Source organism: Plasmodium chabaudi (genome assembly GCF_900002335.3).
Source record: "Plasmodium chabaudi chabaudi strain AS genome assembly, chromosome: 10".
Classification (NCBI taxonomy): domain Eukaryota; phylum Apicomplexa; class Aconoidasida; order Haemosporida; family Plasmodiidae; genus Plasmodium; species Plasmodium chabaudi.
Genome location: NC_030110.2, coordinates 1420242 through 1439736, shown reverse-complemented (window position 1 = coordinate 1439736; position 19495 = coordinate 1420242). Strand labels below are relative to the sequence as shown.

General features: G+C 23.1%; 5 protein-coding genes across 5 annotated transcripts; 4 read left to right on the top strand and 1 right to left on the bottom strand.

Annotated features, from left to right (window-relative positions):
* Positions 1-603: 603 nt before the first annotated feature.
* PCHAS_1037000 (RNA-binding protein 8A, putative) lies at positions 604-1258 on the top strand (the record flags this gene model as incomplete). Its single annotated transcript, XM_016798460.1, has 3 exons — positions 604-658; positions 851-1042; positions 1182-1258. 3 exons carry the CDS (start codon positions 604-606, stop codon positions 1256-1258), a joined length of 324 nt encoding a protein of 107 aa, XP_016655664.1.
* A 532-nt stretch (positions 1259-1790) lies between these two features.
* Positions 1791-5093, bottom strand: PCHAS_1036900 (tubby domain-containing protein, putative; the record flags this gene model as incomplete). Its single annotated transcript, XM_016798459.1, has 1 exon — positions 1791-5093. One exon carries the CDS (start codon positions 5091-5093, stop codon positions 1791-1793), a length of 3303 nt encoding a protein of 1100 aa, XP_016655663.1.
* A 1151-nt stretch (positions 5094-6244) lies between these two features.
* PCHAS_1036800 (transcription elongation factor SPT6, putative) lies at positions 6245-13498 on the top strand (the record flags this gene model as incomplete). The annotated part of the gene is made up of 1 exon (XM_736744.2): positions 6245-13498. One exon carries the CDS (start codon positions 6245-6247, stop codon positions 13496-13498), a length of 7254 nt encoding a protein of 2417 aa, XP_741837.2.
* A 1607-nt stretch (positions 13499-15105) lies between these two features.
* Positions 15106-16482, top strand: PCHAS_1036700 (glycerophosphodiester phosphodiesterase, putative; the record flags this gene model as incomplete). The annotated part of the gene is made up of 1 exon (XM_736676.2): positions 15106-16482. The coding sequence occupies one exon, from the start codon at positions 15106-15108 to the stop codon at positions 16480-16482; it is 1377 nt and encodes a 458-aa protein (XP_741769.2).
* Positions 16483-17539: 1057 nt separating this feature from the next.
* On the top strand, positions 17540-19261 carry PCHAS_1036600 (pentatricopeptide repeat domain-containing protein, putative; the record flags this gene model as incomplete). Its single annotated transcript, XM_737909.2, has 1 exon — positions 17540-19261. One exon carries the CDS (start codon positions 17540-17542, stop codon positions 19259-19261), a length of 1722 nt encoding a protein of 573 aa, XP_743002.2.
* Between the last annotated feature and the right edge of the window lie 234 nt (positions 19262-19495).

Sequence of the window (19495 nt, the reverse complement as noted above, 5' to 3'; positions counted from 1 at the left end):
AGATGGTAAAGGGAAAGAAATTGATTGCTCTATCTTTTTAAATACAATTAATTATACAAAAAAAGAAAAGCAAAAAATAATAAAATCTTAATTTGTAAATCCCATTTATTAATTATTTCATTTCGGCCATTTCTATATAGCATGTTATATATAGAGAGAGAGCTATATTATATGCATATGTATATAAAAATGTATAAGCGGGATTGGAAATTTATATACCTAAAAGTATATATCTGAAAATCTACATCCCCTAATTTATTAAAATATGCATTCCAATTCGTATTGCCATTATTGTTATTATTATTGTCATATCACCCTATTTATTTATTAAATATTTTTTTATTAAGTTATCTCTTTTTATTATAATTTCTTTATTTGGGAAATATTTCTACCATATTCAACAACATTTAAAATTGATGAAAAAACATACCTTTTAAATATATACCATCCATTATAATATACTAAAGTTATGTACATGCAATAATATTTAGCATTCTTTTATGCACATTTTTTTTATGTAAATATTTTAGCTAACTTTTTTATACAGCTATTTATTAAAAAAAAAAATAATAATAAATAAATCACCAGTATATATATTAACAAATGGAAGATAATTACACAAACACCACTCTTAATGATGACGAAGTTCCTGCTAAATGTATGGAGAAAAGACTATTATATTTATAAAATAATGATAGTGTTATAATATTTGAATGTTAAGAAATCTGTAAACTACAAATATGCTGATTTCTGATAATCACATTTATATAATATAATGTAATGTTACATGAACTGTTCATATGACAAGCGAAAAAATGCATACATTGGTATTTTTTTTTTTTTAATATAGCTGTTGAAGGATGGATAATTATAATAACAAACATCCATGGCGAGGCAAGAGAAGATTATATAAAAGAAGTTTTTGAAGAATTCGGGCAAATCAGAAATTTACATTTAAATTTAGACAGAAGAACTGGATTTATAAAAGGCTATGCATTTCTCGAATTTGAAAATTTTGTTGACGCAAAAAGAGCTATTGATGGTATGCCTAATAAATATGACATAATTTATTATTCATAATTATTTCTTTCGTTGTGTTACACTTATATTAAGCATATTTCATAGGTTTACTGTTTTACAATTATTTTGGTATAATTATTTATATATATTATTTTTTTTAGAAATGGATGGCTCAATGTTACTAAACCAGAAAATACACGTTGACTGGGCATTTGTACAAGACAAAAAAAAAAATTGATAAGAATTGCTCGAAGTATTACTTACATTTTATACCTTTCGATAAATACTTTCGTATACCTTCATTTGGAAATTAAGACAAATTAAAGAATACATTTCCATTGTCACGATTAAAAATGTAAATGCTTACAACCTATATGACAATTTTTTTATATACACGTATTTCATCTTAATAAATTATTTGCTTATTTTCATTTTAATAAAAAAAATTTCTTATTTTTTCGTTTATAATTTTTGACACTATTAAAAATTATATTTTTTTAAATAATCAAATAACATAATTTTGATTTTTCAAGTTTAATTTATCTCAAATTGAGCATGACGGTGTTTATTATAAAAATAAATAAAAATGGCTAGCTACCCATAAAATAAATGCATATTATGACAAGCACAATATACGCTTCGTTTATACACAAATAGTTATATGTATATATATGCGAATTACTGCATATAGCCAATGGTATATTTGAAAAATTGTGAATACGCATACATGTTCAAAACAAAATAAACATTACACACACAAAAAAAAAAAATTAGGATACAGCTTTTTTCTTTAGTAAAGAAGAAATTGCTATAGAAAAAGCTTCAAAGGAAGATAAAGGATGACGAAAATCCAAAGTAAATAAATCCTTTGAATTTTTACCAAAAATAAGAAAAATTTCATCTTGATCATTATTTATAATTTCAAATTTTTCTTCGTTTTTTATTTTAAAATTATTTTTTATTACATCAAAAGGGAATTTTTTTATGATACCCTTTTCTCTCTCTTCATTTTGTATACCACCATTATTCTTCCTACTATTATTATGATTTTCATTGTTTTCTGTTTTGAATGGAACACCTGCATTCCAGCCATATTCATCACTGACACTGGCATATGCAATATTACCATTACTTTCTTTACTATTAAATGTTTCAGTATATTCCGGAAGTTGATTATTCCTTTCTGTGCTCATATAATCTATTAAATCGTTAATGGTTGTATTAGAAAATAATGCCTTTTTTGAGCTACTGATTACACATTTTTTTAAAATTAATTGTAGATTTTTGGCACTCGCCATTCTAACTCGACCATAAAAAGGTAATTCATAAATTTCTTTTTCTTCGTTCCATGTTGGACATTTATTTTCATATATAAATTTTACACTTTTATCTTCTTTATATATATTACAAATAAAATGGCGAGGTAATTCACTTATTATGTTGGATTCAAATCGGATTGTTATAACATTTTTTCTTTCAAAATTTGGAAAAAAATTTGAATATTTTTTATTTATTCCATTATCATATATTTTAATCTTCATTCCAATAAAATTACATATTAGTACTCCTAAAAATCCTGATATAACAGTATTTTTTTTTACATGTCTATATATATTTTTTATTTTTTTATCATATTTATATATATATACTTTATTTTCGCCTTTCTTTTTGAACCCCATTAATACTTTTTTTTTATTATTTTTTAAAATATAGCAACAAGAATAATAATCATTAAAATCTCTTATCCTTTCTACTACATTTATAACATATCCCTTTTCTATATTATTATAACAATTGAATTCCTGTTTCGCATTTTTTATAAAATTCAAAAAAACATTTTTATCAATTAAATTTTTTTTGAAATAAAAACATCCATTATTTATGTCAATCTCGCTCAAATATTTTTTGCCATTTTCTACTTTAGGTATTAAATTTAATGATTCATAAAAAATTGTATTACATGTTTCTATTACACTTTTTTTATCGTTTTGTTTTGTTATCTCTTTAACATTATTTTTAAATTCAATATACTTTTTTCTTAATACATCACTTGCCCCTTCAGTACGTTCACTACCATCTTTGTTTCCACTGTTCAGGATTGTCCAACTACTAGGCACATCACCATCTTCAAATATACTTATAATTCTCCAAAAACTAAAATTGATTATTTCATTATTTTGAAGTTTATATCCACAATATGTTAACATAATTAAAAGATCATCTTGTATATTTTTTCTTAAAATATTTTTTTTTAAAATATCGAAAAATAATTTTAACTCAAATATGTGTAAAGTATATAAGTACTCGATATTAAAATAACCATCACACTCCTTTACAATAGATGTAATAATATATTTTACATATTCTATAACATTATATATTTCTTCATTACTTAAAATGGTTGATATTTCACATCCATTACCCATATTTAAACATTCTTGATTTATTGACAAACTACTATCTTTCGTTTTACTGTCATCCTTTAATCGAATAGATGAATCGCTGATATTCCCGTCATCAGATTCGTATTCTACTTCTGAATCTTTAATCGAATCACTTTCACAATCTTTATCACAACTTTTATTGCTGCCCTTGTCAGACGATGAGGAAGGTTCCTCCTGATCATCATCGGAACACCACGAAGATTCCGATTGGGTTTTCTTCTTCCCTCGTCTCTTTAAATTAGGTGTCTTACTTTCTATACTTCCAGAAATAATATTATAAAAAAATTCATAACATTTTTCATCACAAAAAAAATTATTTTCACAATTTTGATCATGCTCAAAGCTTTTATTTATTTCTTTTTTTTTCGTATCCTTAACACATTTGATAAAATATAAATAAACCAGATTAATCATTTCAATTAATGTAACAATACTTTTTAGACTTGTTAAATTTTTATCGGATCTTATATTTATTTCATAAATTTTGAATACCCATTCTTTTTTATTAACGAGCTCATTATATTTTTCTCCTTCACCATTATCAAAAAATATATCATTATTGTATCGCGTATTTTTATCAAATGATAGATCATAATTATTTATATTATTCATTATATTTTTTTTATAATATTCATTTTGTTCCCAATTATTAATTGTGTTACTATAATGCTTGTCATTATAAAGGTTTGGTTCGTTATTCTTATTATCATTTTGGGTGTTAGCATTTGTAAAATCATCAGACCCATTTTCATCATAATTAACATTGCCATATAAATATGGTTCATCATTTTTTGCAAATGCATTTAATCGAGTCTTATTATTTAAGACATCATTTTTAATATGCATATATTTTTTTTGTTGATTTTTTATGTAAAATTCGGAATTATTATTCTTTTTGCTTTTACAGCAATAGTTATAAATTTGTTTTTTAATTTTTTCAATAATTCCTACTCTGTTATTTATATAATAATAATTATCATCATAGTATGATAATGTGTTTATAATTTGTTTTAACATTGGTGATGAATTTAAAAGTTTGTTTTTTATTTTTAAAATGGCTGATATAGTATATACTTCCATTTCAACAGAATTACGTTCTTCATTGTTTTCTTGTTCCCCCTTAAAATTTAAGCTAAACATATATTTGCTTTCGCTTTTATGACTTGCATCTTTAGTATTACCACTAGTACTGTTCTTATTTGGTTCATTGCATTGCTTGATTCCACTGCTTTGAAGACTTTTCTGTGTATTATTACAATTTGATTGGCTATCCTTTTTGGCATTCTTAGGCATTTGATAAATCTGTTTCCAAACAATATCATCAATATCAAACTTATTGAATATTTTATTTTCAAATTTATCAATATTTTCATATAAATATTTATAAGCTTCAACATAATTATCTAATATACATTCCTTTTTTACATACTCAGTAATAACTAATATAATATATTCACATTTAAAACAGTTACACCATTTATCAGGTTCACAATTATTTTTAGATATAACACCACCTTTAGTTATATCTTCACAATATTCTACTACATCTTCATTAGAATAAAATTCTTTTTTAATTATATTTTCTAAACGTTTTTGTCTTTCATTCCAATCATTTTCTCTATACTCCATTTTGCTTACATCAACAAAAAAAAAATATTTTTATTTTTTACAAACCCTCTATTCTTATCTATGTATATAGATACATATACTAAGTGTTAAGGAATAATAAACAAAAACATATATACACTAACAAAATAATATTTTTATTTTACATTTATGTGGCTTCATCATTTTTACTTTTATCTACCCGAAGTATAAATGACTTATCATAAAATCCAGAGACATTGGTATGCTTATGAAGTTGATTAAAATAAAAATAAAAATCTCATTTGATCTTTAACTAAATAGAATATAAGAAATATAAAGATGAAATAAAATTTTTTTTTAAATACAAAACTTGTGTAATACAATGTATATAAAAGATAAACAAAAAAAAAAAAGGATTATACGATTTCCATAAAAATGAAATGCATTTCTCCACTAATCCTAGTATATATATTATATACACATGCATATTACATTTTGTAACTACTAATAACAATGTAGTAAGTTCATTATTTTGATGAAGAAGAAAATTGTGAAATATATGTACATTTGGTCAGGTAAAAGTAAATACTATACATGCATACATATATTTTTTGTTTTCCCAAATATTGCCATAAATTTTTTTTTCCTAATACAAAAAAATATAATATATATATATATAATATGTAAACCCTTTTGATGGTTTAATTCCACTTCAATTTACATAATCATAAATCTACCGAACTATATATGTATTTCAAAAAAATCGGCGTGTATATATAAATTAAAATAGTAGAATGAAAACCTGTATTTTTTTTTTTTTTTCAAAACTTCATTTTTTTATAGTTAAAATTTAATAAAAAAAAAACACATTTTTTTTCATTTTTAACCGAATAACTTATTTTGAATATATTTTTTTTTTATTTCCATTTTTTATAATTATAATATATACAATTTTTACTAAATTTTTATATACTGCTTCTCTACCATCCCCCAAAAAGGAGAAGGAAACAAATTAAAAAAAAAAAAAAAACAAAAAAAAATAAATAAATTACAGGAATGATAAATTAAACACTAGAATATATTATACATATATATAACGAATACTTATGTATAGGCCCATTTGTATAGATATTTTTAAAACTTCCTCGCGTTCCAAAAGTTATATATCAAAGTAATGACGAAAAAGAATAACAATGGGTTTAGATAATCAAAATAAAAAGGATGATGGTCAAAATGAAGAACCTGAAAATAATCAAAATTCTAAAAGAAAAAATGAAGGCTTCTTATTTAGAGGTTTAAAAAGGTTTAAACAAAAGTTACAAGGAACAGGAGAAGAGGAAGATCATGCGGAAAATGAGACTAACGATCAGAATTCTCCAACCCCACCAAAGGATCAGGATAGCCAAGATGATGATGACGATCTAATAATTACAAACAAATTTAAAAGCAACAAAAGAAGCAAAAAAATTATAGACGAAAATGATGATGACGATGATGAAGTGGCAAGTGATAAACATGCGAATGAGCATGAAAGCCCACAAAAAAAGAATAAGCTGAAAAAGTCAAATAAAAGGAAACTAGAGGAAGATGACGAGGAGGAAGAGGATGAAGAGGAAGAGGAGGATGAGGAAGAGGAGGAGGAAGAAGACGATGAAGAGGATGAAGATGAAGAAGAAGAAGATGGAGAAGACGATGAAATGAAAGGATTTATTGTTGATAGTGATGAAGAAGAAGATGAAGAAGAGGAAGGGAAAAAAAAACGAAGAAAAAAAAAAAAAAAAAAAAAATATGATTATTTTGAAAATAAAAGTTTAGATGAAGAAGATCTAGAATTGATTGCAGAAAATACAGGTATCAAAGTTCCAAGAAATGAAAAAGATACCAAACATAGACGATTAAAAAAAATAAAAGATGTTGAATCTAATGATGAATATGATGATAATGATGGTAGTCCATACAATGATCGAAATGATAAAACTTTAAATGATGATTCATTTTATAAAAAAAATAAAAATAATATAAATGAAAATCAAATAGATCAATTAAAACATAAAAGCTATTTTATTGATGATAGTGAAAGTAATTTAAAAAAACAAAAAAGTGATATAAAAAATAATTTATTTAATTATGATGATAATATGTTTGATACTGCAGGAAATCAGCAATCTGATAATGCAGGTGAAGAAATAATAGATGGTTATCAAAATAATTCGGAACACATTGGAAAAGCAGATTCTTATATTCATGAAATGATTAGACAAACATTTGGAGATGTAAATACTGTTCTTGACATAATTAATGTTTCCCCAGTTAAAAAAAAAAAAAAATATGAATATGAAAATGAAGAAGATGAAGAAGAGGAAGACGAAGAAGATGATGAAGATGGAAGTGACTTATTCTCAAAAAATCAAATATCTGATGAAGATATTGATACCAAATTTAAGAAAAAAAAAAAAAAAAAAAAAAAAATTAATAGTCTCCTTGATGATATAAATGAAAATTTAAAAAAAGTAGGAATGGATGATGACTCTGATTATGATGTTAAAGAGGACGAAATTGAAAATTTGGAAAATGAAGATGGTGTTTTAGAAAAAGTTAGTGAAGACCAAAGTGATGAAATACAAACTGAAAGCAGCAGTAGGGAAACAACAAGTATTGAAGATAACTATAGTAATGATTTAAGTAGTGAAGAAAATGAAAGTGATGAATTATATGAAAAAGAATATGATGATATCTGTGGAGAAGGTAATGATGAATATGAAGAATATAATTATTATGACGATGAAGATCAGGATGATGATGATAGTACAAGTATTCGTGAAAAAAAAAATAAAAAATCATCTATATTAAGTGAAACTAACGCTATTGCGAACCTAAATGACGATGCCAATCTATTTGATGAAGATATTCCTCAAGAAAAGATTGATAAAAAAACGAAGAAGAAAAAAAGTAATAAACACAAAAAGAAAGGGAAAATAACAGATCTAGATCTGGCATCAAATAAATGGAAAAAAATTGTAGAACCAGATGAAGCTCTTAAAGAATTGTTGACAAAAAAAGATAACTTAATTAGATATTCAGATATTCCAGAAAGATATTATTTTAATTATGAAAATCGAAAAAAAAAGCTACCCAAAAAATTATTATTAATTGAATCTAAATGGATTATAAATAAATTAAAAGAAAAATATCCATACTATTTTACTTTAAAAAATTTTGAAAAAATTATAGAAGAAACATATGATAATGTTTATGAACATATAAATCCAAGTGATTTTTTGTCTGATCAATTTTTAATAAAAAAATGTATATTAACATTAAAATTATTAATAGAACATAAAAATGAAATACCTTTTATATTTTTTCATAAATCTTTTTTGATATTCCCACCATTCAATTTAAATATTTTATGGGATATATTTGAATTAGATAAAATATGGTATAAAATTTATGTCAAAATTAGTAAGCTAAAAAAAAAATTAAAATTATTAGCTAGCCAAAATAATAAAGTTCATCCAAATATTTTTACACTATTAGAAAAATATAATGAAATATATTATGAAGATATTAATATATATTATTATTATTTAAAAAATGATGTTATCAATTTTTATTCAAATACTCAAAATCAAGCAGATAATAATAGTTTCAATTTTGGGATCGATGATAACACTGTCTTGTGCATACAAAATGAAGAAGCTCAAGATGATGTAAACAATTCCGACAAAGATCAAGAATATATGAAAGACGATTTATTTGGTGAAGACTTGATAGAAGAAAAAAAAGAAAATGATAAATCAAAAAATAAAGCTGATCAAACGAATACACAAAAAGTTGATTATGTAGAACAAAATATACCTGGATTACAATTTCTTAATCTTGTAAAAAGAAATAAATTTAATATATGGGATAAATATCTTCTTACAACAGATGAATTTTATGAAAATATTGCATACATTTTTGATATAATAAAAAATGAAAAGATATGTTCATTCAATGCTGATAATGAATATGATGATTCATTTTCATATGATAATCGAGGAAGAAGATATGATAAAAAACGACATGATTATAAATATAATTTAGATAAAGATGAAAACTATTTTAAATATGACTGTTCTAAAATAAAACATATAGTAACAAATGTACCTGAAATTTATGGAAATAATTTAAATATCGAATTTCAAATTGATGAATGGTGTAAATCATTTTTTTCAAAAGATGTTGCCAATAAAGATATTTATAAAACTCTTATTTGTTATTATTCAAAATTGTTGGCCTCTCACCCTTGTATAAAATATATCTTCAGATTCTTTTTTCTGAAATATGCATCTATAACAACAGTCAGTACACCCGAAGGGGAAGCACACATAGATACGAGTAATCCTGACTACTTGTCTTACAGATTATTTCGATTCCCTGTGCATCTATTACTTAATCATATAGATGAAAAACATTTTATGAACAACTCTCAATCGAATCCAAATGATATGGGACGAAAAAATACAACTCGAGAATCAAATTGGGATGTAAAAGTTAAAGAAAATGCTGAAGAAAATAGTGCCCAAAATAAAGATACTACAAATAATAGCATAGATAGTAATGATAACATTTTAAATAGTCATGATCCATGTTATGTTCACAATTACAATGTCGATTATTTTAATACGAAGTTAGATGAAAGTGAAATAGGTATAGAATCCAAAAAATTAGAACTCGAAAAATATTATAATTTACATAAATATAAACATATTTATTTAGAAATTTTAAAAAATAAAGAAAATAAACTTCTTAACCTAATTATTCATCCAATTTTACCAAATGAAAATGTCCCATGGAAAAATGAAAACTTTAATGAAAGAGAGCAATTGAAAAAAAAAAAAAAAAAAAAAATATTTATATTTCAAAATAGTAATAATCCATCCAAATATAAAAGAGAATTAGATGTAAAATCATATTTTGATATAGAAAGAAATAAATTAATAAAAACAGAAAATTTAGATAATGAATGGATTAACAATATATTAAAACAATTATCTTATGCTTATTGTTATAATGATATGGAAAATAATAATGTTTTTGTATATATTCAAAAAAAAATTCTAAATAATTTTTTATGTATTGAATTGCTACCATTATTTAAAAAAAATCTAGAAAACCTACTACTAGCAAGTGCACAAAATTGGCTTATGGCATATATACATCAATCTTTTTATTTAACTTTAAATGTTCAACCAATTGATATTTTTAAAGATAAAAACAAAAAGAAAGATAAAACTAATAAAAAAAAGAGTATTAAAGAAATTCGAAATGATTCTTCAGAATATGGTTTAGATAACTATTCATCGGATTACAAAAAAAGTGATGGTTCATACAGAAGTTATAGTGATGAAAGTATTTCAAAAAAAAAACATAAAATTAAAAAAAGCAATAAAAAAAAATACTACTCCGATGATTCCTATACTAGTACTAATGATAAGACAAACAAGAAAAAAGGAAAAATCAAAAATAAGGAAGATGAAAATAATAAAAAAAGTTCAAACAAAAATAGTATCAAAGATAAACCTGATTTATTTGATTCTAGTTATTCATCAGATAATAATTCATATAAAGATGATAAGCATGGTCAAAAAAAGAAAAAGGATATAACTCACAAAAAAGAACATGATGATATAGAAAAAAAACATTACTTAACGTATGACAATTATTCAGATAAATCAGAAAAAAGTTATATATCTAATAAAATTGATGAAAAAAAAAAAAAGAGAGCTATCATAAATAATATAAAAAAAAACCATAATGTGTATGAAGTAGTGTCTATAATATGCGAGCCAATTAATTTTGGAATCCGATTACACATTGTGGCATGTGATATATATGGTGATATCATTGAATATATTCACTTGGATAATATATATATAGATATTGTAAAAAAAGAAAAAAGTATTATAGAACAAGAACAAATAGCAAACGATATTAATATCTTTTTATCATTTTTGAAAAAAATAAAACCAGATATTATATGTGTTGGAATTAGAGATATACCATCTTATATGGTATTTTCTTACATTCAAAATATTCTAAATAATAATAAAAATAATTTAGAAAAACAAGATGAAAAAAATCACTTCCATTCCACTGTTCCATATAATACTTCCTTATTGACTGATTCAAAATATGTTATAATTGCTGAAAATTTGTATATACCATTTATTGTTACAAATAATTTAAAATATAGCACTGATTTGATAACGAAATATCCTAGAGAAGCTCTTCTCTGTTTATCCCTATGTAGATACGTTCAGAACCCATTAGATGCGGTTCTATCCTTATTTGAAGAAGAAAACAAAAATATATTCAACATCTGTCTTCACGATTTACAAAAATATATCTGTGGGTATAAATTAGAACACGTTTTTTATCGAATCATTTTAGATATTGTAAATAAAACAGGATGTGATATAAATTTTGTGAAAAAAAAAAAACAACATTTTGGTAATACACTAAGTTATATATCCGGTTTAGGATTAAGAAAGAAAGAAGAACTAATGAAATTGTTACATAATAGAAATTTAAATACTAGAGAAGATTTACTTACATTATCTTCAAACAAAAATTTAATTGGAAATTGTGTTTATCTAAATTGTGCATCCTTTATTCGTATTATCGGAAGTGGTAATGAATATGTAGAAGCATTAGATAATACACGTATACATCCATTATACTATCATGATGTTATTCTTGATCTATTTGTAAATAGTGTTGAAAATAAAAAAAATAATTTTTTAAAAGATACCAATATATATGATATTGTTAATTATATTATGGACAAGAAAAAAGTTATCAACAATATCGAAGTTAAAGAATATTCGAAGAAATATTATTTAGAAAAAAAAAATCAGATAAATAATAATACAAACATATTTATATATCCATATTTGAAGTTTGTGAAAAATGAATTATTACATCCATATAAAGACTATAGATGCCAATATGAAAAAAAACGAGAAGAAGAATTATTCTACTTAATCATTAATGAAAAGAAAGAAAATTTGATGGTTGGATCTGAAGTTGTATGTAAAATGAATTTTATTAATAAACACAATGGACTAATCAAAGTAACAATACTCCCATATAATATAAAAGGTTATATCAGTGATTCACGAGATTTTTTAAAACAATTAAAAAATTATTATGTAGATAAAATGAATTATATAAATTCAAATGCAGAAAATTTACATGATAAAAATTATAATAATAAATATAATCGTACCAAATTAAAAGACGATGAATTTATTAATCAATCCGTTATTGGCGAAATAATCAAAGGAAGAATAGCATCAGTTAAATATAATTTATATAACACCTTTGAAACAAATTTCCAAATTGTTGTAACAGATGAAAATAAAAAAAAAATAAAAAAACAACAGTTTCTAAATAATCTAGTAGACCCAATTCATTCTGATATTTTATCACCATTAACAGAATTTGATTTAGATTATAATAGCAATAATAATTTTATTGAAAACCATTTTAAAAAATTAAATGATAATGAAGATATCGAAGATTTTGATGAAGATGAAGGAGATGAACAAATGGATGGTGGATATAAAATGAGAATTAAAAATAAAAATAAATATTATCAAAATAAAAAATATTCAACAAATCCTATTTTTAAAATATGGACATATCATGAAGTTCATACTTATTTAAAACAACCAACTATTTCAATCGGTGAATCTATTATATATCCATCTAATGAAATAAATAAATTATATGTAATAATCAAAACATGTGATCAACCATTTGTTATAGCTAAGTTTACTATACATGAAAAAAATATACATCCAAATAATATAAATATAAATAAAGCATCACAACAAATACAACAAATATTTATTATAAACAATGAACAATATAAATCAATGGAAAATATCGTTTCATTATTTTGTAATAACTTAAAAAAAAATCTCTTAGAATTATATAACCATCCAAAATGTAAACGAAAAAAAACGATGGAACAAATACGAAAAGAATTATCTCAAGAAAGTTTTCAAAAACCAGATAATATCGTCTGGGCTTTAATACCTCCAATATATTTAACTAATAAAATAGAGCACGACAATAATGATGATAAAAATATGCAAGACATAAATCCTTTGCGATTTACATTAATGGTTATACCTCCACACCATCATCAAAAAAATTATTCAACATATAATAAACATCAAGATAAACAAGCAGATCTTATCTTTCTTCAAGACTCTATATATGTAAATCATAAATCATTTAAGCTATGGACTAAAGCTGAAAGAAGCTTTAAAGATCTTATTATTTGGTGGAAAGAAAAAGGATATTGGAACCGACAAAATGAGCGACAAGAATATATGAATGAGAAACGAATAAAAATGGAGGAATACAAAAAAATCAGATCAGCCCAACACTAAAGCATATCACCAAAAAGAGACTCCTTACTAATAATACACAACTGTATAATCCATTTTTTTATTTTATAAAATACTAGCTATAAATAGTGTTCTGCATATACGTGTGCATGCATTAATGTACCACAACGTACAAATTATTTTCACAAATTTTTATTCATTGATTTTTTATTTCCGTATTATATATCATTATAAAAATTATGTCTTGTATAAATAATTTATTTAAAAAACAAAAAATATCAAAAACTGCCTTATTTTTGTACTACCCCTTTTTAACTCTTACACATTTATCATATTAAAAAATATAATAAATATGTAAATAAAGAATGTATATAATTTAAAATTATAAAGTGCCATTCTTCGTATGAAATACACAAAAGAGTGTATATACATACATGCGTAAACTATTTATAAAGATAATATCTTATATAAAAATAGAAACATTTTCAATATAAATTATTATGTAAATATTTCTTATATTTTTTCCAAACACATGATGTAAATTTACATAGAGAAGGATTTAATGTGTGCAATTTAATGTCACTATTATACAAGGATTTACATTGAAGAATTCTTTTTTTTTTGAAAATTTCATAAGCACATATGAATATATAAAAAAATGATATTCCCAATTATGATATCTTATTTTATTTCATGTATATTAATTAAAAATATTTAAAAAATAATTGTAGCTCGTAGTGTTAATATAATATACATGCGAAAACATTGTTAATTGAAAGCCACTAATAATCCTCAACACATTTTATTTCCAAAAATGCTTATAAAAAAATAATACTAGCCAATAATATAGTATACCATTTTCATGATAACTAAAGCATGAGCAATATATTGTATATTATATTTATTTTATTTATTTTATTTACTTGTATGTGCATGCATAGTGTAATAACACTTCCGTAAACCCCATATTATAATTAGTTATATGCATTCTATATTTCAATGCTTCGATATTCGCCGATTTCAATTATTTACAAAAATGAAGCCATTAACCTAAGCATATTAAAAGGCTATACACTAAACTAATATTAGATGAGTTTATATTTTTTTTTTTTTTGAGCTCATACCTTAGGAGGGTCTTATTAGCATACTCTTTTATTCTTGCGTGTTTTGTTAATCTTGTGAAAGCATATAAAAAAATTTTTTAAAATATATTTAAAAAATATAAAAAATATTATAAAAAATATTATAAAAAATATTATAAAAAATAATTATAAAAAGTATAAATAGTTAATCATTAATTTATGAAGAATATCCCATTTTTTACTCTTCGCTTTATTTGCAAAATTTGTAATAAAAAGTTTTTAGTATAATCCATTCTACCTATTGCACCCCCCTTTTCGTGACTAGAGAATTACACAATAATTTGTATTATTTATAAATACCCTATTATTATTTTTTTCGTAGTTTATTTATTTTATATTGTTTAGAAATTACATATAATTATTTTTATTTATTTTTTTTTTTTTATTTGTCTCCCTATTGCATATCATTAAATTTTTCGTGATTAATTCCATTTTAAATAAAGTATATATTTATTTTGTTCTTTATTTTCTGAACCATAAATAAATTTATACTTACAGACCCTATAAATGAATAAATATAATATATTACTTGTATTCACTGTTATATATGTAAAACTACATTATATTATGGGGCGAGTTCAAACTGCAATTGTAGGACATAGAGGTTCAGGGACCAGTACTGCTGGTGGAACCTCTATTTATCCCGAAAATTCGCTTTACTCATTTAAATACGCTAGAGATAGTGGATTAGATGGTGTCGAACTAGATGTTTGGCTTACTAAGGATAATAAAGTAATTATTATTCATGGAACTGATGAAGGCCATATATATAATACACTCTCTTGTGGCGATGGTAATGAAAATGTACGTATTGAAGATATAACAGCTGAAGAATTACAATCATACCATTTTAAAGAACCTTGGTTAATGGCAAAAGATAGTTTATTCGAAAATCGCCCTGAAAATGATAATAAAGGCCAAACTAGATTTTTTAATTTAGACGAAAATATTAAATCACAAAGAAGAAAAGTATATCATGAATCTCGTCGTGTTCATCAAAATATGCAAGAAATTGAACAAATCGAGCATTTATTTACGGAACATATTTTAAAAAAAGATACCCAAGAGGATGAAGAGCAATTATTGAATAATATATTTCAAAATAATAAAAGCACCCATTATAATTCAGAAAAAATAAATAACATGATTACAGAAGAAGAATTTATTTCAAATATAACTTGTAATCATTGTAAAAATTTATATATTGAATATATTCAAAAAAAAAACTACAATTTAAAAACAAAAATATTATTTTTTAAATTTTTATCTAAATTTTACTATCCTCCATTATTAACTGATGTTTTAAATTTATATAAAAAGGATTTATCTTATGATATCGAATTAAAAGGAACCAAAGAAGATTTAGGTAAATTTGTTTTAGATATATTAGAAAATTATAAAGATTATAAAATAAAAATCAGTTCTTTTAATTGGGTATTACAAGGAGATGAATCCGAATTTAATAATACATATAACAATTTTAAAGATTATCCAAAATTTAACAAACCAAGAATAGATCAAATAGGACCAGTATCAAATAATCGTTTAAATATACCAGTAGCTTTATTATTTTCCGATGATGAACCATTACCAAATGCTACTGATATTTTACGAAGCTTAGATTATTATAATGCTGGATGGGCTCATTTCTCATTTAGATTAAAGAAACAACCACTTTTTATAAAATGCGATAATTCAAAAGTTAATATAAGTCCAGAAGAATTTATACAATTGCTACATAAAAATGGAAAAAAAATTATGATATATTGGGGATCTGAAGATCAAGATGAATACAGTGATATGATATACTACATTAATATGAAAGTTGATTCGATTTGCCCTAACAGAATTGATATCGCAAAAAATGCAATGCAAAATTCATAGGCTCATAATTTTTCTAATCATTTAATAAATAATACTTTTCAAAAATTAATGGTTAATTTTGTTAGAAAAAATAAAATATATGCCTTATGAAAAGTTTCTTTCGCATACAATGTATACTACTTTATTTACCTCAGTAGGTGTGTGCGCATATAACCACATAGTATATAATAATTGATACTATAAGATAATTCAACAAAAACATATTTCATAAATGCACATATATATTCTAAGTATTTAAATAATACTTAGTGTCTTATTTGCTTTCTATTTTTTAATAATTTGTTTGTATTTAATCTGTGTATTTATTTTTTATGGTACAATATGAAGAGGAACATTTTATGTATGATCCATCTTTTTTTTTTCGTTATTATATATATAGTATAGTGTATATATATATATAGTATTTCTCATAATATTATGAACTGTTCATAATTTATGAGGGAAAAACAAATCCTAACTTTGGCAAAGCATTATTATTAAAAATATGTATCTTGCTTGGTAGGCAAAATATACCATTTCATTAACCTTTAAAAAGTTTGTACAATTTATTCATAAATAAAGGTTCAACTAAAAATATGTTACTTCCATTATTTGATTTAAAAAAATATTTTTAAATAATTTTTCCTTTTCTTTTTTATTATGAACAAGGAATAATATTTACTTGCACACATAATTATACTCATATAATAATAATTTTCCCTAAGCTTGTATTTTTTGCTTCGATTTTTGTAAACAATACTAGCTCTACAATTGTGCAACAAATATTTTAATAAAATATTCATTAAGTATAGTATATAAAAAAATGAAAAGCTTCCCCACATATTGTTGAAAAAATAAATTAAAAAAAAATATGTATACTTGTAGAGCGAATAATGAAAAATTAAACGATTTATAATCGGCTAACCCGCTTTGAAAACCTACAAAATATGTAACTGGCTTGACATGTGTTGGATATTTCTTTTTAAAAAATGTAATAAAATATACCAAACTAAATGGCGTATGAACATAGCATAATTCATTTTGTATATCCAAAAAAATTGAACTTTATTTTATATAAATGAGATTAAAACATTTGTATTACATATTTTTTATATTAAAAACATGTTTATGTGTTAATTTGGGAACAAGCAAAAATAATGATGCTCTATTTTTAAGCCCCATCCATAATGGTATAGTAAATACAAATACTTTAGAAAATTTGAAAACAAAAAGAAAAAAAATAACCAGCCTATTTAACAACAAAAAAGGTGTCACTCCAAAATGGAAGAAATATAATTACAGAGCATATGCAAATGATGAAAATGGTGAGAACACCAATTCTAATAATGGGACTAACAATCAAAATGATGACAGTATTTTAAAAAAAAAACATTTGGAAAAAGAAATTGAACAAAGTGTAATTCCTTTAAATATGGATTGGGTAAAAGTTATGAATCTTATATCATCAAGTAGTGATGTAAATACAACTACTCTTGCTTTTAATGCAGCATTGTCGGCAGTAGAAAAAAAAGGATGTTTAACTTCAATTATAGAATTATTTGAAATAATGAAAAAGAAAAATATAAAACCAGATTTAATATCCTATAAACTTATTTTAACATTATGTGATAAATATCATTTAGCTGAATATGCTGAAATATTATTTGATGAAATGACGGAATCAGATAATATTAGACCCAATTATGAAATATATTCAATTATGATAAGTTGTTTTTCCAAAGTTGGGGATGGACATAAAGCAATTGAATTTTTAGAAAAGTTAAGAAATGATCCATTTGTTGAAAATTTCAAAGAATTAACTTCAAAATATGATAAAGAAAAATCAAATAGGTGGGAAGACACATTTGCACAAGTTAATTCAAATAATGGAGAAGATAATACACCTAATTATTATAATGCTCAATTTAAAGAATTAACTGAAAAAATTAAAAATGTTGAAAATAATAATAATAAAATACAATATAGTGAATATGCTAATGTTATTTTTGCGTGTAATATATCAAATTTACATGAACAAGGAATAAAATATTTTGAAGAATTATTAAATAGTACAAAATATATACCTTCTACTTTCATTTTTGAAAATATATTTGATCTATTAGGAAAAAATGGAAATTATGAAAAAGCATTAGATTATTATAATAAAATAAAAGATGATCCAAATTTTAAAAAATATATAAATGTAAATATTTTAAATAATCTTTTAAAATCATTAAGCTTAAGTAATAAAATTAATATTATTGAAAATATATGGAATAATGAATATGATGAATTATTATTAACACATAATTCAGTTTCTTATCAAATTATGTTAAATGTCTATGGTAATATTGATGATTATGAAAAAGCATTTAAATTATTTAAAGAAATGCAAATAAAAAAAATGTTAAATAAAAAAAATATATTACCATTTGTATATGTACTTAATTCTTTTAAAAATTGTGGTATTTATAGTTATTCTATATATGTATTAAGAATAGCCAAATTAATAGGAATAGTTGGAAAAGATTTATTATTCTTATATAACAATGCTATGATTACTTGTGTAAATGCAAAAAAATATGATGTTATTATTTCCCTTTACACTGAATTAATTGCTTTACAAGAAAAAGACACATCACTTACCATAAATATCAATACCCTTAGTTTTGTTCTGTTAGCTTTTAAAGAATTAAAAATGAAGGAAGACTTTTCAAATTTAAAAAATTTAATTTTACAAAAAAATTATAAATTAACTCCACTTTGTTCAAAGATAATTAATGAGCCAGAAGACCAGTAAACCACGACATTAAAAAGAATTCTTACTTTGTCTTATTTAATTTTTTTTTTGTGGAATATCATTTAAAATCCAAATAAATCTCTCATAAAATATTACAATTTTTTTGCTTATAAATATTATATTAAATTGCCATTCGGCAATAATTTTTAAGTTTTTGGCTATCTAGCCATAAGCAATAATTTTCCCTATTATTGATCAGATAAGTTATGAAAGAATACGAAATGGGCATTCCCC